Below are 20,391 nucleotides of genomic sequence, written 5' to 3'. Positions count from 1 at the left end.
TTTTGGATCTCCGCCTGGGTAGATTTGAGTCACGTGCTGGGCAACGTATAATCAATAACAAGATAAAATTTCATTTCAGGCCTATTTATCAATTTTGTGGTGTGTAACTTTCGCATTTTAGTACGTTCTATGTATGTTGAATCTTCAAATTGTCTTGAAACTTAAAAGAAAATTGTTCTTTAAAAATTCACTGAAAATCGGTAGCTAAAATTGTTTGTTTAGGTGTTATTTGATTTTCGTATTAACTTGTTATTTCGTCAGTCGCCGGCATCTTCTATTGCTTCACACAGGAAAAACACACGGACGAAACGTACTGATCAATTTTGTCCTCAATCTCACGCCATAACAGAAAAAGCTTTTGAACATCCGTAAACTCCGAGCGTTTCGCAGTAAGTGATATTTTCAATGAGTCTTCGGATTGTTTTCAAGTTCAAGGATTGTAAATTACAATTTTATGAAAAACGAAGGTTGTTCTGTTATTTCAGTGTGAATCCTTGCATGCCTGCCAGTCGCTGGCGCCGCTTGTTGAAACTAAAACGAAAAAAAAACTATTTTAAGATTATCATTGGCTTCTTTTTCACCCCACCACTATTCTTAGCAACAAAGGTCGCCATTTCGTCTGTTTACTGCTCGCCAAAAACTATCAAATGCACTCAAAAGCCTAAAATCTAAAAAAAGGTTTACAGGAATCGACCAATCGAGCGAGCGAGCGTATGCCATTCCCCACATCGTATCTTTTACTTGCTCTTGCGCATGCGCGCAATTCACGAGTTAAAAACGAGCGCGGAGGACAGACGCGATAAAAAAGCCCAATTGAGTTTCTTCCAGCGTCTGTCCTCTGTTTTTTTTTTTCACGAGCAGCTCTGATAGATCTAAACTACCCGTGACAAAATCACTGTTTGACTGCCTTAAAATTGTACCAAATGAGATGATAAAGGAAACCTGCACACCTAATAAGAACTGATGGAGCTCTCTCGGGTTCTGTTAAAGTACGTTGGATTTCCTTTTTGACCAAAGCGACTTAAACCAAAAATAAAACAAGAACTCGTTTATAATTAGTAGAGTTAATGCGAGAAAACTAAAGAGCCCGATCAAATCAATGAAATAAATTTTGTTAATGAGACACAACAAGGCAAACACCAAAACAATCCTCCTCTATTTTCTGCCTTTAAACACACACAACCCACAATTCCTCCATTCGCTCTGACGAAGGGCTAACGCTAGAAACTTCAGCTTTGAAACTCTTTACAGTGGCCAATTCACGTTACCTATTCAGTTTATAAAATCACTTTATCTTGTTAGTCGTTTTCTTACATTAATGTAAGCGTTTGTAGTGTAAGTTCCATTCAAATTCTTCATGGAAGTCTATAGTTCCCAGGCGACTCATAACCACCCCAGAATCCAATCTCCGAGAAACATTCGAGTGTTTTAGATCATTAACCTTTCTGCACATATTTTTAGTTTTATTTTGTAGGCTTTAATCTTTCGAGTTTTCAATTTAGTACTTTTATTATTGTGTTTGTTCTTTGACTCGGCCGGTTGAGTTTGTAAGGAACAATAAATGGTTAAAAACTATTCTATTGTATTCACTCATTGATAAGCACAAAAAACTAAAAAAGATTTTTATCGTTAATTAGTATAGCACAGTTAATGATTTGTACGTGCAGTTTTTGGGAACATATATAAACTTGTTGCTTAACTCAGTTTTTAATAGATAGCTTCTCTCTGTTCGTTCGAGGTTCGTTCATCGTAGTATTTTAAAAAGGACAGAAGCGCCTTTCTTTGTATACTTGTACATCGGTTCTTTGATCATCATCATGGCTAAGATTGTTAGGTGACCTTTGGTGGTTAATTACTTGTCAAGTAAGTTGCCTACGGCTCGAAACTTATCCATACCTCAGACGAGCTTTATTTTTAGGTATCTAAGATTGGGCCAACGAATCAACCTGTCTCTAGGATCTTCTCCTCCAGTGCAGTTACAAGACTCCTCTTAAAATCCATGATTAAACTTTTCCAATACCTTCCGCCGGCTTTAGTTTCCCTGGTTACAGCTCGAAGTTCGCTGGAAAATTAATGTCATTTCAATCCCGGTAACATGTCTCTCCTGAGAAGTCTTGTTGCGTTTGCGTTCGCATTTTTCGTGGTGGTGAGCCCACTGGAGGCAAAAAACCGAAAATCATCTCCTCCGCACATTTTTTTTATGCTTGCTGATGATCTCGGGTGGAGCGACGTTGGATTTCATGGATCAAAAATCAACACTCCAACCATTGACTCGTTGGCCAGAGAAGGGGTTATACTCAACAATTATTATGTTCAACCGCTTTGTACACCAGCCAGAGGAGCACTTATGACTGGAAGATATCCCATTCACACAGGTATGGTTAATGTGCCGCTGTTGCTTTAATATTTCGCCTATAGCACTACTACTTTGGCATTCAGTGACAATCGCTACAAAATCCCACTGACTTAGAGTAAAACCCCGATACACCTTCTATGGTACCCTACCAAGTCTTCTGAAACAAGGTCAGTGATCTTTTCTGAAAAGACATTTTAAGAGTCTCTAGATGTATCGGCTTTTTACTCTAGGCGAGGGAAAGGCTATCAGAAAAAAGAACAAAGATTGCAGCACAATATTGGGAAGCATGGCCTGGGCGAGGCACTTTTTAATTTTCATTTCATGATAGCCGGATAACATTAAAAATGTTCGACCAATCTGCCGAGAATTCTGAGGTACAGCGAAGATTATCAACGCTCGTAAATAAGAGAGAGGCTGAATTCTGCAAAGATGCGTGTGAAAAAAGTAAAAGAAAGTTATTATTTTAATTTGTCAATAAATGGGTCGTTTTGATCAGTGGCACCTTTGAAGGAGGAGCACTTATGACTGGAAGGTATCCCATTCACACAGGTATAGTTAATGTGCTGCTGTTGCTTTAATATTTCGCCTATAGCACTACTACTTTGGCATTCAGTGACAATCGCTACAAAATCCCCCTGGCTTAGAGTAAAGTAGACAAACAAGGTCAATGATCTTTTCTGAAAAGATATTTTAAGAGTCTTTAGATGTATCGGCTTTTTTCTTTAGGCGAGGGAAAGGCCATCAGAAAAGGAACAAAGACTGCAGAACAATATTGGGAAGCATGGCCTGGGTGAGGCAATTTTTTAATTTTCATTTGATGAAAGTCGTATAACATTAGAAATGTTCGAACAATCTGCCGAGAATTCAAAGGTACAGCGAAGATTATTAACGCTCGTAAATGAAAGAGAGTTTGAATTCTGAAAAGATGCGCGGGAAAAAATAAAAGAAAGTTATTATTTTAGTATGTCAATACATGGGTCGTTATAAACAGTTGCACCTTAGAAAAGAAAATAAAGTATAAGGTTTGTATAACACAAAGTGCCTGAGAGTATGTTACGAGAGCATGTTCTGAAATATTATAACCGCATGTCTGTAAATCTTCATGTTTTTTTTAATCTGAAGAAAAAATACAGATTTCTAACACTCAAAACATTGAGGGCCTTTCCGTACTAGCGACAGAGTTATTAATTCAGACAAATTTTCTGCTATCACCAACATTTTACACGTTGGCGTCACGCGTCATGTTTTACACGTCAGCGCCTGATGTTTTACAACAAAAAAAGAAAAATGTGGTGCTGCGTCGCTGGGAGTTATAAGAAGAGATTTTGGTTCTATCAAATAAGTCGATGATTAAATTGGCCACCGTAAAGAGTTTCTAAACCTGATGTTTTTAGCGTCAGCCCTTAATTCGTCCGTGCAAAACAACAGTGCAAAGGAGACCAGTGTGAGAGCCGGCTGCAGATAGAAATTACTTTAACACTGAGCCAGTAGTTGGTCTATTTACCTGCCAAATCATAAGTAAAGGGGGAGGGTGCATCATGATTAGCTTATATGTTATCAGATCATTTACTTTTTTTATCTGACTCTTGCAGGACTTCAGCATGAAGTGGTTCACCCCACAAGTCCATTTGGATTGCCATTAGATTTTCAGACCCTTCCAGAACAGCTAAAGAAAGTTGGTAAGCCACAGCCTTCCAAGATTCCGGCCCTCCAATTAAAAGAAGAAAAGATTTTTTAATTCCAATGATATTTATTCTAAACAACAATTTTTTGTAAGAAAGAAGCCCTTCACACCAAACCGTAAAAGCTGATCAACTTCAATGGGCGCCTTACCCGACAACCATTTCGCGTTGCTTTCTGTCTATGCTCTTCTCTATGATTATGGCGTTTTGTTTATACCTCATTCTGCGCAAATAAATCTTCAAAATACTTCAGTAATTCAATTTACAAATGGGGTGTATTTCTTAAATGTTTTCTATCAGGTTACGCGACTCATTTGGTTGGCAAGTGGCATCTTGGTTTCTACAAATGGCCTTATGTTCCAACCAACCGTGGTTTTGACTCCGCTTATGGATTCTGGGATGGTGCTGAAGATCATTATGATCACACGCGTGACAAAGTGGTTGATTTTCGCAACGGAACCGAACCTGTTTTAGACCTGAACGGAAAATATGCAACATTCGAATATGTCAAGGTCTAATAGTTAATATTTCCACGTAATTATGGTTTATAACGCATCATTTGTTAGACTTAGGCGGTTAATTACGATTAGTCGATGCAAAGACCCGTCGTGGAGGACGGTGAGGTCTATAATGCCATATCTTCTCACGGCCCCTATGACATAAATCAACTATGAGTTTGATTCTCCTATCAAACGGGGTTCGAATTCATCGCCGATAACCTCCCAGTATAGCGTTTCAGACTTCCCACAAAGTTTACTACGGCCTAATTAAAGTTATACGCTTTTCGTGACGCTAGCACTTCTACAAAGAAACTCCTTCTCTCCTACCTACATCCTGAATGCATATTTTATCTTATACTTTTCTCAAAAGATATTGCAATACTAGGGCTACGATGAACTGTGTTATGTCCGTAATGAGTATTTCACGGTTGTTTTTATTTTATGATTCCATCAGAGGATAGAGGAGATTTTGGATCAACATGACCCAAAACAGCCCCTGTTCCTGTACATGGCCTTCCAGAATGTTCATAATCCCATCCAGGCACCAGACCAGTATGTGGACAAATTCTCGTTTATTCATCAAAAGATGCGCCGAGTGCATGCTGGAATGGTCGCTGTACTGGACGAAGCTGTTGGCAACATCACGAAAATGTTTAAAAAGAAAGGGTGAGTTTCGTATCAGTTTCCTTGAAGGTTTCATATTTTGATTCTATTGTGAGCTTGAGCGGCCATTATCCTAGATTCGTGCTATCACAGTGCTGGGCAAGACTCTTATTACACGAGGATCTCTTTGGGTTTTCTATGTGCAAAGTTTACGGCAACCGTGATAACTCTGTTGATTTGAAGGGTGAATACAAGCGTTTGTGATCTTCATTGTTCTCGTCCAGGCTATGGGAGAACACTTTAACAGTCTTCAGCACTGATAATGGTGGAGAACCTACGTATGGCGGATATAACTGGCCTCTTAGAGGAACAAAACATACCTTATGGGAGGGAGGAGTGAGAGGTGCTGCTTTTGTCCACGGAAAAATGTTAGAAAAGACCGGCGTGAAATGCGAAGGACTTCTACACATCAGCGACTTCTTTCCTACTCTCATCAACCTTGCAGGTGTGGTTATCTATGACTTCATTTCCACTTCTCTGATTATCCCTCACTTGAAGGTGTGTCTTTTCCATTTAGGTTTGAAGATTTTTAAGAAAACTAACTCTGTAAAGAGTTAGTCCGTGGAAATAAGACTCTCGAGCAAACATCTCGTATGGAACATAATCCAGAAAGGCAAGAGTTATCCATTAAGTTACAAACGTAGCGAGAAATGGAGTGAATATCATAATTGAACATCTTTCCTCATAATGTTAGTTAGATGTTAATGTTTTGTTAGATTTGTTTACTTTACTCTTTCAGAGAATTAGTCGTAATACCTGAGAGTTAATTTAGTAAATAGTGTTCTTGCCTCATTTCTTCTTCCCTTTCTCCTCTATTGCCTTGTCTTTCATGTGTTTGTTTGTGACAACCTTATAAATAATATTCTTATCATTCTGGTTTGACCACAGGTGGTTCGAACGATGCAAAACATCCTATCCCCATTGATGGCTTTGATGTGTGGAGCACTTTGTCACGTGGAGAAGCTTCACCTCGAACAGAAATCTTGCTTAATATCGATAATCCGCCATCTGGGACAAGTAAAATGTTGGGAGTCAACTGGCAAGGAATGGCTCTTCGGAAGGGAAGCATGAAGCTTTTGATGAATGTTAAAAATATCACCTGGTTTAAACCACCCGAGCTGGGCGGAGTTCCAGTTGATGTTCTTTTGTCTAAAGGGTTTCTTAAAGATGAGACAAATGAAGAGATTCTGGAGCAGTTGAGGATCTATTACATGGTCAGTACTTTAATATTTGAATCGTTTTTCCCTCACCAGTACCTCGAAATCACTACCTGAATTACAATAGCAATACGTAATCAACCCTCAAATATATTTATGCAAATCACTCCGTATGCCAGAACTTCTACATCGAATCATTATTAAAAGTTTATATATGTCCAGTTCTTTATGTTGGAATCTTACAGGGAAATGCGGACCTTTTGGACGTTGTACTTTATAACATCACAGCTGATCCCGAAGAGCGACACGACCTCAGCACCGAGTTACCTGATGTTCTAAAGGAGATGAAAGATAGAATGAATTATTACCTAAACACTGCGGTTCCTGCCGCCTACAAACCTGCTGACCCAAATGCACTAAAAGAGGCTCGTAAGCATGGCATTTGGGGACCGTGGATGTAGATCGGAGCTGGTCGCATCAAGCACGTCGAGAGTAAAGAGAGAGAAAACTGTTTTACTCAAATAGGTATTTTACATTTGTAGAATATCAAAGGCAAACGTTGTTTTTCGTTACAATTTTATTGATTCCAAGTCACTTTGTGAATGGTATCCCTAGTTTTACAAGCCATTACATTGTTAATAGCACAAGTGAGTGAGTTTTAGCCTCTGAATTTTAATAGCATGTCTTAAAACAAGATTATCGACTGTAAATGTAATAATGGTGGGGAAGACAAAAGTGACAAGTAAGAATGATTTCGGAGCCACCTGATTTTTTGACTAGCGGTGGTTACAATCAAATTTGTACTTTGATGTAATGGAAACCACAATAAATGCCTTTGTCTGATTTATTCTGTTCTCTTGCATTAATTTATTCAGTGGCTTTGTGTGATGTTGTTGTATTGTGAGTTAATGTGACAGAGTTGTTACTTTTGTCGTTATCCACTCTTAGCTGTAGAGTGAAACTGTTTTAGTAAAATATCCTTTAATCAAAGTGCTCTGTGAGCAAACTCGTGAATTGACACATGATTTTTTAGATTATGTTTAATGTTATCTGGTTTAGGGAATTTTGTGGTTGATTGTCACATCCAGAGTACGAGCAGTAGTTCAGTGTTCGCTAATGTAGCAAAGAAACAAATTAACGTTGGGATAAGAAGGCATTACAATTGAAATGATCATGCTATTACATTTGACAAGGTGGATGATGTCATGTGTTTTAAACGTCTACCATTTTTGTTTCTGGTTCAAAAGAAAAGGTTGGAAGTAAATGTGGGTGAAAAGTGAAATTTACTGTCTGTCGTTGTAAATATTAGAAAATCAAGGCAATACTGTCTTAATGAAAACATTAACGATTCCCCCCTTATCAAATGAGACAAACGGGAACGGGTTTTGAGTGATATAACTAAGCCAAGCCTGCCACCGTCATTTTGGATCTCCGCTGGGGTAGATTTGAGTCACGTGCTAGGCAACGTATATTCAATAACAAGATAGCATTTCATTTCAGGCATATTTATCAATTTTTTGGTGTGTAACTTTCGCATTTTAGTACGTTGAATGTATGTTGAATCTTCAAATTGTCTTGAAACTTAAAAGAAAATTGTTCTTTAAAAATTCACTGAAAATCGGTAGCTAAAAGTGTTTGTTTAGGTGTTATTTGATTTTCGTGTTAACTTGTTATTTCGTCAGTCGCCGGCATCTTCTATTGCTTCACACAGGAAAAACACACGCGACGAAACGTAATGATCATTTTGTCCTCAATCTCACGCCATAACAGAAAAAGCTTTTGAACATCCGTAAACTCCGAGCGTTTCGCAGTAAGTGATATTTTCAATGAATCTTCGGATCGTTTTTAAGTTCAAGGATTGTAGATTACAATTTTATGAAAAACGAAAGTTGTTCTATTATTTCAGTGTGAATACTTGCATGCCTGCCAGTCGCTGGCGCCGCTTGTTGAAACTAAAACGAAAAAACCACCACCACTATTCTTAGTAACAAAGGTCGCCATTTCGTCTGTTTACTGCTCGCCAAAAACTATCAAATGCACTCAAAAGCCTAAAATCTAAAAAAAGTTTACAGGAATCGACCAATCGAGCGAGCGAGCGAGCGAGCTAGCGAATGCCATTCCCCACATCGTATCTATAACTAGCTCTTGCGCATGCGCGCAATTCACGAGTATGTTGCCTGCTTCTACTCAAAATGTTTAGCGAAAATGAAAAATGAGCGCCCTTCGTGACAGTGCTTCCTGACTAACAAGTCATAAACCAAATTACAAACTTGGACAAGGGAGTCCGCTGACTTGTAGGTCGGACAATTTGCAGGCTCGGCTACAAATTTTTTGTCTTTCCATACCTGCATAGACCTTGTTAGCATGCACATTTTGTTTACCAATTCGGATCTCGTAACAGCACTCTAGAGGGTTGTTACTTTCAAATTCTCGAATATCTCCCTGAGTATATGAATATGGACAAAATAATTTTTCTCCTCGAGAGAACATAAGTGGGACAATTATGTCCTCTTGATCTTGAAATGCCTGCAACAAATCCGACAAACGAATAAGGTATTGCATGTGTCTCCATCGAATCATATAGTCAATGACTTACATTTACCAAGTGTAAATGCAAAGAAGCTACTGACCAGTACATCATCACAAATCACCGGCTCAGATTGCCAATCACAAAACAGACACTTAACAAAAATCCGGTGCATGTCATCAACGAGCTCACTGACGCAAATTTTTTGAGCTCCAAAATTAAAAGGCACGGAAAAAGGTTCCTATGGAAGAGGTAGTACTGTAATTCGAAATAAGCAACAGGTGTTTTTAGCGCATACTTGTTGCTCGATTAAGTTTTATATAAGGCCGGAAACAGTCACACGAGTGATTTATAATGAACATTAAAAATGGTTGTTTATGTTGAAGGCTGTAAATTATGTCCCGGTCCCCAAAAACTCACGCAAAAATTTGTTCCCTTGCTTTCTCTGAGATGTGAGTACAACTAATCGTGTGAGCCGTTTTTTAGCAGTATACTAATTGATTTGAAGAATTAAAAAAAAAAAAGAAAGAAAGAAAAGGAAACAAGGTTTGCTCGACGCACTGATGTCCTTAACGATCAGACATTAGATAAAACAGCATGACCTGACTCTAAAACGGACTTTTCTTCTACTGAATCAGCAGTATGAGAATAACATGCACGTAAAGCGCTTAACTTTCCAGTTTCAAAATAACTGGCAGTAACACAAAGATTTGCCCAGGAACGTTGAATTGATTGGTTGAACTGAGTGTGGAAAAATTCTTGAGTGCGGATCCGAGTGATAAACATTTCACGAGCCTGTGAAATATTCCAGCAGTTTTCTTTGAGATCTAGATCGAATGTGGAGCGCTAGTACTTGCATTGATTCAACATGAGATTTATTGTTTTAGCTGTTATGATTTTAGCATTACTAGCATCATTGTGGGATAGGTCTGTGGCCCATAAAGATCGTGAAAACTTCGAAGGGAATCGGAAACCCTCTGATTCAGCAGACGACGTTCATGAAGCACTGCTCGACCTTGTTGAAGGCAAGGCGCAACCACCAGTGAAAGAACGGAGGAGAGCAATGCGTGCAGCTGCTGTGCGATACTGGAGAGCCGGCGGAAGGATATCAGTGAAAGAAGACTATGGTGATAAGGCACTTTATTACGAGGGGCGTCGACTATTAAAATCATCAGAGGTTAACAAAGTAGTGGTTGAGGAATTTGAAAGGACGAAAGGATCTGGTGCGGGGAAGTTGGCTTGCTCACTGAGGGACAACTTTTTAGGAGTAAGTCGAGCTAAAATACAAACTATTCTAAATACGGACAAAAGTCATTATCGCCGAAATGCTAAGTTTCTTAATAAGGCGAAGCTGAAACCTATCAGAGCCAGAGACGTTCATGTTAGGCACCAAATAGATTTGATGGATATGAGCAAAAAAGGATCCGTGAAGATGAATGGACATTTCTACAGATACGTTGTAACAGTGATTGATGTTTTCAGCCGTTTCCTTTGGCTTCGTCCTTTGGAAAGCAAATCAAGCCAGTTTATTGCAAGTGAATTAGAATCTATTTATATGGAGCATGGATCGCCAGAAATAATACAGTGCGACCAAGGAGGGGAGTTCAAGAAAGCTTTGAAATTACTTTGCGATCGCATGAATATAAAATTGATTGACAGTCGCCCGCTCCATCAACAATCACAAGGCAAGGTGGAACGTTGCCACAGGACACTAAGATCCAAGATGGAATATGACCTTCAAAAAATGGGCCAAGACGGTGTAAACTGGGCGAAACAGCTCCCTCTTTATCAAAGAATTCTAAATGACGACCCTAAGGAAGTAATAGCTCACAAAACACCATTCGAAATATTTTATGCTTTACGAAATACGAAATACTTAAACGAAATACTTTAACATCTCAATGAACGAAATACTTTAACATCTCAATGTGGATGTCTGCTATAAGAACAGTGCACTAGCGCAGTTGTACGATTTCATTGGAGGCTTATTACATTTAGGACCAAACGTTATTACATTTAGGACCAAATGTTATCACATTTAGGACTTTATTACATTTAGGACTTCAACATACCTCCTTCAGACCTAGTTCTTTTCTATCTTTCGTGTGTTCGATCTACGATAGACTACGGAGTTCCGGTTTTTCACAACGCGCTTCTGCAGTACCTTAAGAACGAGCTCGTACATATCGAGAAAAGGGCACTATCGATAATTTTGCCCAGCATGAGCTACAACAAAGCCTGCGAAGTTTTGGGAATAACGCCAATAACCGAACACCATAGTCAGCTATGCACTAAACTGTTTGACGCCATAGTAGCCGACCCCAACCATAAGCTACATGGATTGCTGCCACAGAAAAATGATGTTGTTTATAATTTTCGATACAATCGTCCCTTTGTTTTACCGCGCGCTCAAACCAATAGGGCAAATAACACTTTCATACTCGCAATGTCCCGGCTATTCAACACATCTTCTCATAATACATAGATTATTTCTTAAATTTTAGTTCAAGGATGAAAAAGTTTTACAAATTTAAACATTTTTACCATTATATTTAACATAGATTTATCATAGATTATTATTGTCCTTTTAAAAGTTGTAAAAGTTACTTAATTCAGCCTTCAGGCTGCGATGTGATTTAAATAAACCATCTATCTGTCTATCTATCTACCTTCAGCCGGCTTTAGTTTCCCTGGTTACAGCTCGAAGTTCGCTGGAAAATTAATGTCATTTCAATCCCGGTAACATGTCTCTCCTGAGAAGTCTTGTTGCGTTTGCGTTCGCTTTTTTCGTGGCAGTGAGTCCACTGGAGGCAAAAACGCGAAAATCATCTCCTCCGCACATTTTGTTTATGCTTGCTGATGATCTCGGGTGGAGCGACGTTGGGTTTCATGGATCAAAAATCAACACTCCAACCATTGACTCGTTGGCCAGAGAAGGGGTTATACTCAACAATTATTATGTTCAACCGCTTTGTACACCAGCCAGAGGAGCACTTATGACTGGAAGGTATCCCATTCACACAGGTATAGTTAATGTGCTGCTGTTGCTTTAATGTTTCGCCTATAGCACTACTACTTTGGCATTCAGTGACAATCGCTACAAAATACCCCTGGCTTAGAGTAAAACCCCAACACACCTTCTATAGTACCCTAACAAGTCTTCTAAAACAAGGTCAATGATCTTTTCTGAAAAGACATTTTTAGAGTCTCTAGATGTATCGGCTTTTTTCTATAGGCGAGGGAAAGGCCATCAGAAAAAAGAACAAAGATTGCAGCACAATATTGGGAAGCATGGCCTGGGCGAGGCACTTTTTAATTTTCATTTCATGATAGCAGTATAACATTAGAAATGTTCGAACAATCTGCCGAGAATTCTGAGGTACAGCGAAGATTATCAACGCTCGTAAATAAGAGAGAGATTGAATTCTGCAAAGATGCGTGTGAAAAAAATGAAAGAAAGTTAATATTTTGATTTTTCAATAAATGGGTCGTTATCATCAGTGGCACCTTTAAAGAGAGAATAAAGTAAAAGTTTTGTATAACACAAAGGTTCTTGCCTGAGAGTATGTTACGAGAGCATGTTATGAAATATTATAAATGCATGTCACGAGAAAGGTTCAGAAACCATGCCAGCCACTTAACAACATCTCAGAACAGACTTACATTAGACATACATTATACGAGTGATGAATAATCTTATGAATAAAGAGATGCTATAGGTTTACAAATACCTTTGCGTAAGAAGGGGCTTCTAAATTAGGTTATAAAACGTATGTATATTATTATTCGTAAAAATAACACAAAAGTCTCGAGACTGGCCAAAAAAAAGGCCTCAGAGAGTATTTTTTGATAGACCTCTACAAAGGATTCAATAAATGTACGAAAGAAACAAAGTGCTAAGTAATTCTTCGTGTTTTATTAATCTGAAGAAAAAAACCGATTTCTAACACACAAAATATTGTCACAATAAATCTGTCCTATTAACAAAATCATTAGATTGTAAGTCAACATGTTATACCCTTAGTTAGTCCTTTATGATATTAATAAAGTTACTTATTCTGTCACGGTTAATTTTTCCTATCAAAAAAATTGTTAGATTATATATACAAGTTATTTGTGAACGCCTATGTAATAGTTTTTACGTCTAACATGCGATCCACCTAGAATAGCACTCAAGCTAACTGTGGGCGCATGAAAAATTGTAAATACAAATCCGAGTAATGAAATGTATGTATGTATGAATGGCCTCTGTTTTACATTTTACCGGAGTCCCCTAGGGGAAGAGTTGCGAAACATACCAAGTGACACATAAAAGGGGCAAGTTTCTAAAGAGGCGCTGCATCGGTGGGGGGTATTTGTAGTGATTATAACTGGGTTGCCTGTGCAAGCGCAACCCTCAGTATTGTAGGCGAGCGAAAAATAAAGATGGCGGACTGAAACGTGTTCTTGTTTTCTGTCGATAACCGACTTGTATCGACTTGTATCGAGGACTTGTTTGTAGTGCAAACATTACATTGGCAACAAAGATTGTGGAAATCATCTCTGTAGTGGAAATCAACTCCCAGCCGATGGATATTATGGGCTCAAAATCGGGAATTGAGTGAGCAATTGCGTGTTTGGCTGCGAGGATTCACTTATCATGCCGAAGACAAAGCAAATCTCTAAAATGCCGCGAGAAAAAAAAAACCAATAACGTTATCGGGGTGGTTGTGGAGTACAAGACATCATTAGGAATCTGGGAATCGTTCCTGCTCCTGAGGGCCAAGAAGATGATGTTTATCGAGCAGCCGTTCGAACGCGTATTTTCATGTCCATGCTCCATGGAAATTCTGCATATGAAAGGCGTGTTCTACGCCAGCTACGCCAAGAACCCGGAGAAGAAGTTGATCGTTTGTGCTTCGACTAAACAAGCAAGGCACTATGGCTATGGGCCTGGGGAACGTGAATTCGCCGTGAGAGATCTGTCGTTGGAGAAAATGTCTTCCCTGGAATTACGGACCAAGCTGTTCGAGGAGCCAAATATACAGCTAGCTGCAGCGATAGAAAAGGGAAAGGCATGGGAGACGGCAAGGCCTCATGCAAGAAAAATTGCAGGTTGAGAGGGGGAAAAGAGCAACGATTGTGTACAGATTAACTTGAACATGGTCAAGGATCGAGAAAACGAGACGTCAAATGGATTTTGTCCTCACAAGTGTTGCGCGGGAGGCAAGGCGGGACATTTTGCTCGTAATAAGGTATATCCAACTCGTGGTAAGACTTGTGCAAAGTGTGGCGCGAAAGGGCACCGGCAGCTTGTTGTGAAAGTGAAGGTCAGAGTAAAAAGGGTGGTAAAGCAAGTGGAGGTAGACAGAGGTGATCCGGCGATAAGCAAGCTAATCAAGTAGAATGTGACAGCGGAGACGAGCCTTATACATTTCCTAACTGAAACTTCAGTGAAGAGAGAGCTTGTGAAGGTAACGTGGTAATGATCAAGATCGATGACACAACGACAAGCAAGCTTGTTGATTCGGGCACCTAGTCGACTGTGCTTGGTGAGAGACAACCTAACAACCTTGTAAGGAAGGGCCTTAAAACAGAGCTGCAGCCAGAGGAACTGGAAGAATTGAATGGGATCGCGGTCTTCTTCGAACTTGACGTAAACATTGGCTTCCGTCAGATTGCGCTGGAACAGGGAAATCACAACCTTTCAGCTGGTGACTCCCTGCATTGTTACAAGAGGCTGAGCTTTGGTATTAATAGCGCTCTAGAAAAATACCAAGAAAATTATCAAGCAGACAATCTCAGGATGCCGAGGAGCCACTGATATTGCTGATGACATTTTAGAACAAGGAAAGACAACTGCAGATCACGACAGAAACCTTGTAACGCTGTTAAACCGACTGTAAGAGAGAAATCGTACCCTCAACAAAGGTAAGTGCAAAATCGGAATGATTTGTATTCATGGCGGTTTGTCCTTAAGCAGTTACGGAAAACCCCACGTTTAATCGGCCAAAACAACCTCAACACGGTAACACGGCAAATAAAAAAACTTCGTAAAAAGTCCTCAAAAATACGGTTCTCAAACAAAAAATCTCGCACACGCGATAATTGTACGCGTCACTTTGCTTACAAGCTTACAGATTGAAAATATCTCTGAGCTCGCGCGCAACGCTAGTTCGGTTATTGTCTTCTTAACGGGGTTGCTTCTAAACAAGCATGGTGTAGATCTTGTCAGTTTAAGCTTATGGTTCCTACCAGATATCGCAACAGCTGTGGAACCAGTCAGGAAGTTGACCCGCTAAGGTACTGAGCGGCATTGGGGCAATGAGAAAAATAAAGCATTTGAGGCTCTGAAGAACCAATTAGCTGAATCATCAATGATGGCTTTCTACGACAGGGAAGCGCACACTGAGGTTGTTACTGTTGCCATCCCGGTCGGGCTTGGTTCTGTGCTGGTACAAGAAAGGCAAGAGGTGAAGAGAGTAGTTGATTTTGCAAGCCGAAGTTTAAGTGATAACGAGGGGCGGTATGGCCGCACAGCAAAAGAAGCCATAGCAGTCGTCCGGGCCTGCGAAATATTTCAACTCTACTTATCAGGGTTAGAGTCATTGGAACTTGTTTTTAGAGCTACACCATCAGCTAGGTTTGAATGACGTCATGAGGTGTGTCGCTGTTGGAAGACAGAAGACTGGTCTACTGCTCCTAGTCCGTACAGACTGTTGCGTGATGATTGGAAGATTAGTGATGAGAGGAAGATTAGTGATGAGAGGTATGCAGTATTTTTCTGCAAACTTGCGTAAGCAGATGCTAGAGTTAGCTCACGAGGGTCACCAAAGGATCGTGACAGCGAAGGATGGTCTCCGAAGCAAAGTGTGGTGGCCCAGCAAGAACAGCATGGTGGAGAGGCGCGGCAAGCAGTGCTAGGGATGCCTAGCTGTGACCCCTGTTTCCACCACGCCTCCAGTGACGGCAACCACCTTGCCAAGCAAACGATGGAGAGACCTTGCGTTTGACCTGATGGGTCCACTTCCGTTAGGGGAGAGGCTCCTTGTAACTGTGGACTTCTATAGCCGATGGAATTAGGTGGACGTGGTAAGAAACACAACTAGCAGTGCCACTATTGGAACAAGTTTTTACTGGTGTGCCCCAACCGGCAAACATTCCTTCATCAGAACCCGAGATCGAGCAAAGTTTGGAACCACCCTCACAACCTGCTCGGAAACCAGAACAGATCAGTGAGCCTCCAAGATCAGCATGGGAGAAAACTCAGCCCCGTTTGCTGAAGCTGACTTTTAATGACTGTTTGCTAAAGGACCAAGTTACATAGGGAAATTTTAATTAAGCAGACTTTTTATGGCTGTGTTCAATGTTTTTACCAAGAGACTGCCAGTTGAAATTATTGAGGACTATGTTTATTTACATTTGAATTCGTATTCCTTTGATTACATTGGCAAAAATAGGGGAGATGTAATAATTGTAACTAGGTTCCTGAGCTGATAATATAAGTTGGCCGCCGTAAAGAGTTTCTAGAGCTGACGTTACGAGCGTTAGCATTAACAACTACAGGAGAGACCTGTGAGAGAGCCGGCTGCAGAAAGAAATTATTTTCGAGCGAAACCGATGGTGTTCTTTTTTTCACTGATAAGGAGGATTGGGTGCGCGCCATGATTAACTTATATATAGTAAGGTAATCTACGATTTTATCCAACTCTTTCAGGACTTCAGCATTTTGTGATTCGCCCCTCAAATCCATTTGGATTACCATTAGATTTTCAGACCTTACCAGGACAGCTAAAGAAAGTTGGTAAGCCACAGCCTTCCATGATTCTGGCCCTTTATTAAATAAAAATGAAGGATTTGCTAATTCAAACTGAAACTCGTTTCGAAGTGTAACTTTTTATAAGAAAGAAGCCCTTCACACCAATGCATTAAGGCGGATCAACTTAAAGGGCGCCTTACCTAACACCAATTTCTCGTTGCTTTCTGTCTATAAACGTGTCTATGATTATGGCGTTTTGTTTATACATCATTCTGCGCAAATAAATCTTCAAAATACTGCAGTAGATAACCTCAATTTGCAAATGAGATGTATTTCATTCATTTTTTTTCTGTCAGGTTACGCGACTCATTTGGTTGGCAAGTGGCATCTTGGTTTCTATAGATGGCCTTATGTTCCAACCAACCGTGGTTTTGACTCCGCTTATGGATTCTGGGGTGGTGCTGAAGATCATTATAATCACACAAGTTACAAAGTGGTTGATTTTCGTAACGGAACCGAACCTGTTTTAGACCTGAACGGAAAATATGCAGCATTCGAATATGTTAAGGTCTAATGGTTGATACTTTCTACGTAATAAGGGTATATAGCGTAATATTTGTGAGACTTGGGCAATAGAATGCGGTCAGTCAATGCAGAGACCCGGCGTCATGGAGGACGGTGAGGTTCATAATGCCGGATCTTCTCACGACTCCTGTGACATAAATCAACTATGAGTTTGACTCTCCTATCAGACGGGGTACGAATCCAACGCTGGTAACCTCCCAGCATAGTGTGTCAGACTTGCCACGAAATTTGCTAATGCCCAAATAAAGCTATACGCTTTTCGTGATGTCAACAATTCTCCAACTTCTCTCTCAACCATTTCCTGAGTACATATTTCATTTATACTTTTATCAAAAGATATTGGAATATCAGGGCTTCGCTGAACTGGGTTATGTCTTTAATTGACAATGGCCTGAGTACTTAACGGCTGTTTCTATTTCATTATTTCATCAGAGGATAGAAGAGATTTTGGATCAACATGACCCAAAACAGCCCCTGTTCATGTACATGGCCTTCCAGAATGTTCATAATCCCGTCCAGGCACCAGACCAGTATGTGGACAAATTCTCGTTTATCAATCATGAGATGCGCCGGGTGCATGCAGGAATGGTCGCTGTACTGGACGAAGCTGTTGGCAACATCACTAAAATGTTTAAAAAGAAAGGGTGAGTTTCGTATCAGTTTCCTTGAAGGTTTCATACTTTGATTCTCTTGTGAGTTTAAGCGGCCATTATCCTGGATTCGTGCCATCTCACGGTACTGGGAAAGACTCTTATTGCATGAAGTTAATCCCCCAAAGGAACTCTTTGAGTTTGTATGTGCAGGGTTGACGGCAGCCGTGATAACTTTGTTGATTTGAAGGATAAATACAAGCGTTTGTGACTTTCATTGTTCTCGTCCAGGCTATGGAAGAACACTTTAACAGTCTTCAGCACTGATAATGGTGGAGAACCTACATATGGCGGATACAACTGGCCTCTAAGAGGAACGAAAGAGACCTTATGGGAGGGAGGAGTGAGAGGTGCTGCTTTTATTCACGGAAAAATGTTAGAAAAGACTGGCGTGAAATGCGAAGGACTTCTACACATCAGCGACTTCTTTCCTACTCTCATCAACCTTGCAGGTGTGGTTATCTATGACTTCATTTCCACTTCTCTGATTATCCCTCACTTGAGGGTGTGTCTTTTTCCATTTATTTTTGAAGATTGTCTAAGAAAACTAACTGTGTAAAGAGTTAGTCCGTGGAAATAAGACTCTCGACCCAACATCTCATATGGAACATAATCCAGAAAGGCAAGAGTTATTCATTAAGTTACAAACGTAGCGAGAAATGGAGTGAATATCATAATTAAATATCTTTCGGAATAATGTTTGTTAAATTTGTTTACTTTATTCTTTTAGAGAATTGGTCGTAATAACCTGGAGTTAATTTAGTAAATAGTGTTGTTGCCTCATTTCTTCTTCCCTTTCTCCTCCACTGCTTTGTCTTTCATGTGTTTGTTTGTGACAACCTTATAAATAATATTCTTATCATTCTGGTTTTACCACAGGTGGTTCGTACGATGCAAAACATCCTATCCCAATTGATGGCTTTGATGTGTGGAGCACTTTGTCACGCGGAGAAGCTTCACCTCGAACAGAAATCTTGCTTAATATCGATAACCCGCCTTTTAGGACGAGTAAAATGTTGGGAGTCAGCTGGCAAGGAATGGCTCTTCGGAAGGGAAGCATGAAGCTTTTGATGAATACCAGAAATATCACCTGGTTTAAACCACCCGAGTTGGGCGGAGTTCCAATTGGTGTTCTTTTGTCTAAAGGGTTTCTTAAAGAGGAGACAGATGAAGAGAGTCTGAAGCAATTAAGGATCTATTACAAGGTCAGTACTATAATATTTAAATCGTTTTTCCCTACCTAGTACCTCGAAATCACTACCCGAGTTATGATAGCAATACGTCATCAACCCTCAAAAATGTTTATGTAAATCACTTCGTATACCGGAACTTCTAAATCGAATTATTTTTGAAAGTTTAGAAACGTCCAGTTCTTTGTATTGGAATCTTACAGGCGCATGCAGACATTTTGGACGTTGTACTTTATAACATCACAGCTGATCCTGAAGAGCGACACGACCTCAGCACTGAGTTACCTGATGTTCTGAAGGAGATGAAAGATAGAATGAATTATTACCTAAACACTGCAGTTCCTACCGTCTACAAACCTGCTGACCCAAATGCACTAAAAGAGGCTCGTAAGAATGGTATTTGGGGACCGTGGATGTAGATCGGAGCTGGCCACATAGAGCAAGTTGATAGTAAAAGGAGAGGAAACTGTTTGATTGAAATGGATGTTTTACATATGTAGAGTATCAAAGGCAAACGTTGTTTTTTCTTACTGTTTTATTGATTCCAAGTCACTGTGTAAAAAGGTGTCTCTAGTTGTAAAAGCCATTAATTTGTTAATAGCACAATGGAGCGAGATTTAGCTATTGATTCTTATGGAGTGTCTTAAAAGAAGATTATCGACTGTATATGTAATACTGGTGGGGAAGACTGAAGTGACGCGTTGGAATAATTTTTGGCTCGGTAATTAGAATCGAATTTGTACTCTATGTCATTGAAACCATAATAAATGCCTTTGTCTGATTTATTCCGGTCTATTGCACAAGCTTATTAAATAGCTTTGTGTAATGTTGTTGTACTGTGAATCTGAAAAAAATTGTTGTTCTCGTTGTTATCCACCGACATTATCAGCATGTTTACCTTCATAATCTTTTCCCAAGAAGTTAATAATGAACCAGGCTTCTGGGACATTCTTGACATCTTTAAAGGAAACATCGCTTTTCGCTTATCGTCTTTATCCTAATTGTCATGAACATCTTCACTCATTTATTTTTTCTTTTTTTTCTGGAAGTTGATAATGAACAAGACCTCTGGGACATCCTCGAAATTTTTAAAGGAAATATCGCTTGGCATGTGACTTTTAGACCTGTTTACCCCTCTGAAAGAAAAGTGATATACTCATATAGATACCCGAACTTATCCGGGTTATTTTGGCATTAACTGACAACAGGTGTTGCTACGCCACCTTGAGATGATGTTAGTTCATTCTTAGTCAACCCCCGACACGTCGTAAGGTTTCCCAAGCAATTCGCGATTTGTACTCCTGGATGGAGTGAGGGCTTATCCGGAAAGGAAAAAACAACAC

At 39.8% G+C, this 20,391-nt stretch overlaps 3 protein-coding genes across 4 annotated transcripts; all 3 read left to right on the top strand.

The window, feature by feature from the left end:
- Nucleotides 1–2,095: 2,095 nt before the first annotated feature.
- Nucleotides 2,096–7,205, top strand: LOC131778805 (arylsulfatase B-like). 2 transcript variants are annotated; one of them, XM_059095266.2, is made up of 7 exons: nt 2,096–2,375; nt 3,949–4,035; nt 4,339–4,550; nt 4,993–5,204; nt 5,426–5,646; nt 6,090–6,415; nt 6,604–7,205. In XM_059095266.2, the coding sequence occupies exons 1-7, from the start codon at nt 2,096–2,098 to the stop codon at nt 6,817–6,819; spliced, it is 1,554 nt and encodes a 517-aa protein (XP_058951249.2). In that variant the 3' UTR covers nt 6,820–7,205. The 2 variants fall into 2 exon arrangements, with proteins under 2 accessions (XP_058951249.2, XP_066022110.1); XM_066166013.1 differs by lacking the exon at nt 2,096–2,375 and adding an exon at nt 2,875–2,905.
- A 2,548-nt stretch (nt 7,206–9,753) lies between these two features.
- On the top strand, nt 9,754–10,779 carry LOC131778737 (KRAB-A domain-containing protein 2-like). Its single transcript, XM_059095185.2, has one exon. The coding sequence runs from the start codon at nt 9,754–9,756 to the stop codon at nt 10,777–10,779; it is 1,026 nt and encodes a 341-aa protein (XP_058951168.2).
- Nucleotides 10,780–11,621: 842 nt separating this feature from the next.
- LOC131778777 (arylsulfatase B-like) lies at nt 11,622–19,467 on the top strand. The gene is made up of 7 exons (XM_059095223.2): nt 11,622–11,909; nt 16,582–16,668; nt 16,980–17,191; nt 17,641–17,852; nt 18,090–18,310; nt 18,738–19,063; nt 19,252–19,467. The coding sequence occupies exons 1-7, from the start codon at nt 11,630–11,632 to the stop codon at nt 19,465–19,467; spliced, it is 1,554 nt and encodes a 517-aa protein (XP_058951206.2). The 5' UTR covers nt 11,622–11,629.
- Nucleotides 19,468–20,391: the final 924 nt, after the last annotated feature.

The sequence above is a fragment of the Pocillopora verrucosa genome, chromosome 4 (genome assembly GCF_036669915.1).
Source record: "Pocillopora verrucosa isolate sample1 chromosome 4, ASM3666991v2, whole genome shotgun sequence".
NCBI classification, from domain to species: domain Eukaryota; kingdom Metazoa; phylum Cnidaria; class Anthozoa; order Scleractinia; family Pocilloporidae; genus Pocillopora; species Pocillopora verrucosa.
Note: the sequence above shows the minus strand (reverse complement) of the source record. Positions and strands in the feature narration are given on the sequence as shown.

Excerpts from the sequence above, each read along its gene's own strand:
- LOC131778777 (XM_059095223.2), top strand. The coding sequence starts at position 11,630 with ATGTCTCTCCTGAGAAGTCTTGTTGCGTTTGCGTTCGCTTTTTTCGTG. Across the intron at positions 11,910-16,581 it reads AAGGTATCCCATTCACACAG|GACTTCAGCATTTTGTGATT; the intron begins GTATAGTTAATG and ends CAACTCTTTCAG. Across the intron at positions 18,311-18,737 it reads TACTCTCATCAACCTTGCAG|GTGGTTCGTACGATGCAAAA; the intron begins GTGTGGTTATCT and ends GTTTTACCACAG.
- LOC131778805 (XM_059095266.2), top strand. The coding sequence starts at position 2,096 with ATGTCTCTCCTGAGAAGTCTTGTTGCGTTTGCGTTCGCATTTTTCGTG. Across the intron at positions 4,036-4,338 it reads AGAACAGCTAAAGAAAGTTG|GTTACGCGACTCATTTGGTT; the intron begins GTAAGCCACAGC and ends GTTTTCTATCAG. Across the intron at positions 4,551-4,992 it reads CAACATTCGAATATGTCAAG|AGGATAGAGGAGATTTTGGA; the intron begins GTCTAATAGTTA and ends TGATTCCATCAG.
- LOC131778737 (XM_059095185.2), top strand. The coding sequence starts at position 9,754 with ATGAGATTTATTGTTTTAGCTGTTATGATTTTAGCATTACTAGCATCA.